A 7,058-nucleotide genomic window follows, 5' to 3' on the forward strand; every position below is an offset into this window, starting at 1 on the left:
CTCATGGTGTAAGGAACTAAAGCATGTGTTAACTCTTTGTGTTATAACAATTGACTTGTGACGATTGTATCTCAAAGTACAACAAGCAAGCTTGGGTCGATTCAATATGAACGTTCTTCCAATGTCATATTCTGAAAGTTATTTTAGGACCATCCTTACACTTATCGATATCCTAAAATCCGGAAAACATGATCATTAACAACACTTGAGCTAGTCTTAGAGGCGAGACTAGGAATCTGGTTTTACAGTTTATCATTCCATACGTGCATATGGTTTTTTTCACTAAATCGCATATTCTAGGATCATAGCAGTTTAGCATAGAATATAAACTCTTAATTATATCATAGCAGTTATAGCTAGTCATAGTCATTTCAAAGCTTTACATTCCCTACCTCTTCCCATCTCTCTTCTCCGCTTGCATTGAGAAGTGAGACAACAAGCATTTAGATGCCGGATTCTTCTCTGTTGTGGTTGCACATGAATACTTTCCCAACGACGACTATCTCATCACCAAAATGTCACTACCTGGTGATGGTAATGCGACTGCGAATGCCTCTTCATCCACCGTGCCGTATGTGTTCTTATCCCTTTCCGTTAGGAATTGCTTCTAGATTATTAGTACTACCAATTGATTTCATAATATCTACCTGATTATATGTCTATATTATGCGTATGCCGGATTCTTCTCTGTTGTGGTTGCACATGAATACTTTCCCAACGACGACTATCTCATCACCAAAATGTCACTACCTGGTGATGGTAATGCGACTGCGAATGCCTCTTCATCCACCGTGCCGTATGTGTTCTTATCCCTTTCCGTTAGGAATTGCTTCTAGATTATTAGTACTACCAATTGATTTCATAATATCTACCTGATTATATGTCTATATTATGCGTATAATCATTGTTCGTTTGATCTTCATGCTTATTATGTCCGTGATGAATTATCTATGCATTTCAGGATAAAATGATACGAAGATTCTCAAATATCCAACATAGATAATTTAGACATTTCATCGGAGTACTTTTATGACAGGTTGTTTTGATGATCTAGACAAAGTTATCAACAAAATGATACACAGACTATTGAAGATATTCCAAGAAATCGGAAAGACGACTAGGCAGCAGGACAGCAGCAGAAGGGAGGAAGCTTTTAGAAACTTTAAAGGCGACAGCAGGAGAGCATTGCATCTCGCACAGTGGCGCAGCATAGCTCCGGCTTTGCGCAGCACAGCTGCCTGCGCAGACGCTCCCTCTGCCACCCCATTAATGCCGACCCCATCCCCCCTTCCCACCCCCACTCCTCCTTCCTTCACTTCCCCTTCCTTCCCTTCCTTTTGCCCCCCTACCTTCCAACCATCCAAGAAAACCCCAACCCACAACCCAAGAACACGACAAGAAGCTGGGGTACTTCCGCACCAAAATCTGCATACGGACAGATTAGTTTGGGTTAACTCTCCCAGCGAGTCCTTGGCGGCGGCCATGGAGAGGGAAGGGGCGGCCAAGGTCGAGAGGAAGGCCGGGAGAGGGGGCGATGGTAGAACCGCCGGTAGTAATGGCGGCGGCGGCGGGGGCGGCGGCAGTGGCGGGAATGGGAGGTGGAAGTGGAGCGGAGTTTGTGGTAGCGGTGGCGGCGGCCACAGACAGTACCCGATCATCCAGGCCTACCCGGCGCTCCTCCCCCTTCCCATAAACTCCGGCCGCGCGCATAATAACGGAGCGGTCGCGCTGCCCCTGCCGCCGCCTGTGCTGCTGTACCTGCAGCAGCCGCCGCCGCTGCACCTGCTCCCCGCCGCCGCCACGTGCTACGGGAAACCCATGGCCGGCGCGGCGCAGAGGGGGCCAATGTGGACGCACCGGCCATCCAAGAAGCCGCCGCCGCCCCCGCACGCCGTCACCGCCGCGCTGCTGCCGCTCCCGCAGGGTAAAAGGCACCTTTTTCTCGGTTACTTCCCGCATCTTTGTTTTTGTATTTTCTACTAGTAGTTCATAGTACTATATAATACCTGGGTGGTGGTGTTCCCCCACCTAAATATATTACTCAATGTGAGCTACTAGTTTTTACTTGCAGCTATTTTTTTTATGGGTGATGATGATGCATAGTTTGATGTGAAGTGGTGTCTGCTAGCTGTATAGTTAGGGATTTTATGGCTTGCCATACAAAGGTAATGCAGTACAGTGTTTGCGGATCAATGCCACAGTGCTGTATAGTTAATCAGATGAAATCTTAGGAAGCTTGTGATTTTATGGATTTCTACTTTTGACTGTATGCTTGTCTGTTGTCCCTTTTGTGCCATATATATTTGGATTAATCTGCATCCCATGGGTGGGATGCAATTTTGACAGCCTGAGCCGAGACAGCCAAGGTGCTATTTGTGGTACTGTGGATGACACCTTTTTCTCTTGAAAGTTAGACCCCTTTCCACTCCTCATGAATGGGGCATGGTTATCTTTTGGGACAATCTGTTGGTAAAAAAAATGTTCCATTACCTCTTCTTCCTTTTTGTTGGTACAGTCATGTACCATTATCTTGGTGCTTGTGCTACTGCTACCTATTTGCTTCATAGTTGCACTTGTTATAGATATTGGTCTTATCATTCTCTTGCTTTTACTTGAGAAGTTCTCTTCCTGTAACCACTACTAGTACATATGATTAGATTCTCTGGTTCCTTACATGTCAGTATCAATGTACTAGCAGATGCCAAGACGCTTCCGCACAAAAAGTTCTCCATACATGAGAAGAAGGCATCTGATGTCGGAATGGATCATGCAAACGGCCATCATAGGCCCTCAAGCAATCACCAAAGAAGTCCCATTGCGCAGAGACCGGACAATGGGGGGATCGAGGGGGCTGTGATTCCTCTTTCTGCAAATTATTTCCTTGTGCGGTTCAATCCGGATCAAAAGATTTTCCAGTATGATATTGACATTACCCCGCATCCATCGAAGGAAACAGCAAGAATGATCAAGAACAAGCTTGTTCAAGAAAATTCAAGCGTTCTCTCCGGTGCGCTGCCGGCCTTTGATGGCCGCAGGGACCTTTATAGTGCTATTGAGTTTCAGGAGAACAAGGCCGAGTTCTTCGTCAATCTCCCAGTTGCATCAGCACGATGTCCAGTAGATAAAAAGAATGGTCACATGCTTGACAGACAGAATTTTAAAGTTTTCAAGGTGAACATTCGATTGGTTTCGAAGTTAAGTGGTGAGGACTTGAATAAGTTTCTGACCGAAGACAAGGATGGTATTTCACTCCCTCAAGATTACCTCCATGCGCTGGAAGTCATCTTGCGAGAAGGTGCTATGGAAAGTTCCGTTCTAGTAGGCCGGTCTTTGTACCCACGCTCTATGGGAGAAGCAAGGGAGATTGGTGGTGGGGCTGTTGGATTAAGAGGTTTCTTTCAGAGCCTGAGACCAACCAAGCAAGGTCTCGCCCTTAATGTTGACCTCTCACTCACAGCATTCCACGAGAGCACCGGCATGATTGTGTACTTGCAGAAGCGCTTTGACTTCTTGAAGGACCTTTCGCATCAAAAAACTAGGGCTTTGTCAGAAGAGGAGCGGAGAGAGGTGGAGAAAGCTTTGAAGAACATTCAGGTTCGTGTATGCCATCGTGAGACCGACCAAAGGTACCATGTGCATAGCTTGACCAAGGAGACAACCAAAAACCTCAAGTTTCGAGATCGAAGTGCCAAAGATCTTATGGTGGTGGATTACTTCAAGGAGCAATACAACCATGATATACAGTTCAGGAACATGCCATGCTTGCAGATTGGTAGGAGCAAACCATGTTATGTGCCAATGGAGCTTTGTGTAGTTTGTGAGGGTCAGAAGTTTCTTGGCAAGCTCTCAGATGAACAAACCTCCAAGGTTCTCAGAATGGGGTGCCAAAGACCAAGTGAAAGAAAGGGAATCATAAAGGGCATTGTCGAAGAAGAATTTGGTGCTGGAAGGTATGGTTCATCATACTTCTCTTATAATAGTTTTGCAGCAGCACTTGTGAACTATAGAAGTGTCTTTTGTTTTAAGAAAAAAAAACTCTATAACTCTGTCATGCAGATTTAATCATAGCTACCTTACTCTTCTTGCAGTAATTCTTACGCCGACCAGTTCAATCTCCAAGTGTCAAAGGACATGACACAACTCTCTGGGAGGGTTCTCTTGCCACCAAGGCTCAAGTTTGGTAGTGGAGGGCGCATTACGGATATGACGCCACACCGGTTTGATCGTCAATGGAGTTTGTTGGACAGCCATGTTACTGATGGCTCCAAGATTAAAAACTGGGCCTTGATAAGCTTTGGTGGTACCCCGGAGCAGCACTCCTACATTCCAAAGTTTGTCAACCAGCTATCAAGTCGGTGCGAGCAGCTTGGGATTCTTCTAAACAAGAAACCCGTCATCAGCCCATTGTTTGAGCGGATTCAACTTCTCAATAATCCTGGCATTTTGGAGAGTAAACTAGGGAAAATTCAGGAAGCTGCAGCAGGCAACCTGCAACTACTAATCTGTGTCATGGAACGGAGGCACCGTGGCTATGCTGACCTGAAACGGATTGCTGAAACGTCCATTGGTTTAGTGACACAGTGTTGCCTTTATCCCAACTTAAGCAAGCTGACCGTGCAGTTCGTGGCCAATTTAGCCCTAAAGATGAATGCTAAGCTTGGGGGCTGCAATGTTTCCCTCTATAACAGCTTGCCATGTCAAATTCCTAGGATATTTTCAGATGAGGAGCCAGTGATGTTCATGGGTGCTGATGTCACACACCCTCACCCACTCGATGACTCGAGCCCATCGGTGGTCGCCGTAGTTGCAAGCATGAACTGGCCTGCGGCAAACAAGTACATCTCCAGGATGAGGTCGCAAACGCACCGGAAAGAAATAATCGAACACCTGGATGTGATGACTGGTGAACTGCTTGAAGAGTTCCTGAAAGAAGTTGGCAAGCTCCCGGGTAGAATCATATTCTTCCGGGACGGTGTGAGCGAGACGCAGTTTGACAAGGTCCTCAAGGAGGAGATGCATGCCCTGCGAGTGGCCTGTTTGAGGTACCCAGGCTACAAGCCCCTGACCACGTTCGTCGTGGTTCAGAAGAGGCACCACACCAGGCTCTTCCACAGGGAGAAGAACGGTGGCTCCACACACTATTCCGATCAGAACATACCGCCGGGAACGGTGGTCGACACGGTGATCACGCACCCGAGGGAATTCGACTTCTACCTGTGCAGCCACTGGGGCACCAAGGGGACGAGCCGTCCAACTCATTACCACGTCCTGTTGGACGAGAACAGGTTCCAGTCCGACGAGGTGCAGCAGCTGATACACAATCTCTGCTACACTTTCGTGCGGTGCACCAGGCCTGTGTCCCTTGTGCCCCCGGCGTACTATGCGCATCTCGCCGCGTACAGAGGCAGGCTATACCTTGAGAAGTCGGATTCGGTGGCCACCAGCTGCACGACGCTGTACAGATCCACTCCATTGCAGACGACGCCTCTGCCTAAGCTCAGTGACAGTGTGAAAAGGCTCATGTTCTACTGCTGATGCTCTGCCTTGGATCCCATGTATTTTGCATATTTTCTTCTTCTGTAGTGTATTCTGCATCTGCCCGAATTTATCTAGGAAACATGTATAGTGTGTCCTTAGACAACGATCATGCGCATGGCAGCAGCATCCTACAGTGGTTGGATGTTGGTGCTTGGTTGCATTATGCAAAATTTGGATACCAAACTGCTTGCATTCCTGGAGACGTACCACCTATGCTGCTATGGTGGGGCTTTGCCTTTTGTACAGCCTGGATGGTGAAATTGGTCCCCTTTTTTACACTAAAATCCCTTCTTTATTCATTCATGGGCGGAGTTAGGGCATCTTCAACTCTGGCCCCCAAATCGGACACCTTATCTGTCCGCGGACTAGTTCACGGACAGTGATACGGGAACCGGCCATCCAACCATGCTCACATACATTTCAAACCGCATTTCAACAAACCGAATGAATTTTGTCGAACACGACGGAATTTAGCAAAGTTTGGACATAATTTAAATAAAATGGCCGATATTTTGTATGTTTTACTAAACCAAGCCCGCAACAATCAAATTAGTTATAGAAAATAGTATAATTCATCCATGCAAATATCTCTAGTACAACAATAGTTCAAATTCAACGAGATAATCGAATGTTCAACAAGTTTTTCGAAATCATATTTTCCAAATTCAACGATACTAGAGCCAATGCCAGCACATGTTGTCCCACACAAACTGTCCCTTGAGCTTCATCCAACAACGTATGTGCGTGAATGGCATGTGCTCGGTCGTGTAGTACGTCATGGCAACACGTGCAGGCTATATAGCGTGTACATCAACATTGAGTGAATGAATAAATTAATCAACATGTAGACTAACAGGAAGCAACACTTACGATCTCGATGGTTGACGAGCCCAATGGCCACCTTGTCTCAACTTGGTGAATCACACTGCAAAACTTCATGACGGAGTTGCAGATGGTGTACCGCCGGTGTGTTAGCGACTTCATATTGTGTGCATGGATGACATGCATGTTGTAGGGCACGAAGTTCTTTCGCTCATGAAACAAAGCATGCAATTTTTTTCCAAAAGGTCGGGCCCTTGTTCATGCTTACAAAGTCCTCATAAACGGCCAACCACGCATCACACAACAACTCATCCTCGTACACGAGTACCCCGCCATCCTGATTCTCTAGAAAACAATAAGTTAAAAAAAAGCTCAATGGCATTTGATCGAACACCTGACGAGCGCGGTGTCCGCCATGGATGGTGTTGTCAGGGATGTAGAGGGATTCCTGGGTGGACAACGACGTTGTCCAAGGTCGACAGTCAGGTGGGTGCGGTCTGCGGACGTCCGAAGATGCCTGGGCGGCGGCCACAGAGGTACAACGACGACGACAGATGATGACGATGCGGATGAAAGGAAGGGGGAGCAGGGGTGGACTGGAAGAAAACGGGACCAGGAGGGGGATCTCAATGGGCCTACGGTGTCGGAGTCCTACGTGGCTGGCGTCCGGACTCCCGCAAAGCCCCCCTCCCCCTCCC

The 7,058-nt window shown here is 47.2% G+C and overlaps 1 protein-coding gene across 1 annotated transcript; it reads left to right on the plus strand.

Annotated features, from left to right (window-relative positions):
- The first annotated feature begins 1,286 nt into the window (after window positions 1-1,286).
- LOC123054250 (protein argonaute 7) lies at window positions 1,287-5,817 on the plus strand. Its single transcript, XM_044477975.1, has 3 exons — window positions 1,287-1,924; window positions 2,699-3,950; window positions 4,089-5,817. The coding sequence occupies exons 1-3, from the start codon at window positions 1,483-1,485 to the stop codon at window positions 5,533-5,535; spliced, it is 3,141 nt and encodes a 1,046-aa protein (XP_044333910.1). The 5' UTR covers window positions 1,287-1,482; the 3' UTR covers window positions 5,536-5,817.
- Window positions 5,818-7,058: the final 1,241 nt, after the last annotated feature.

Source organism: Triticum aestivum, chromosome 2D (assembly GCF_018294505.1).
Source record: "Triticum aestivum cultivar Chinese Spring chromosome 2D, IWGSC CS RefSeq v2.1, whole genome shotgun sequence".
Taxonomy (NCBI): Eukaryota; Viridiplantae; Streptophyta; class Magnoliopsida; order Poales; family Poaceae; genus Triticum; species Triticum aestivum.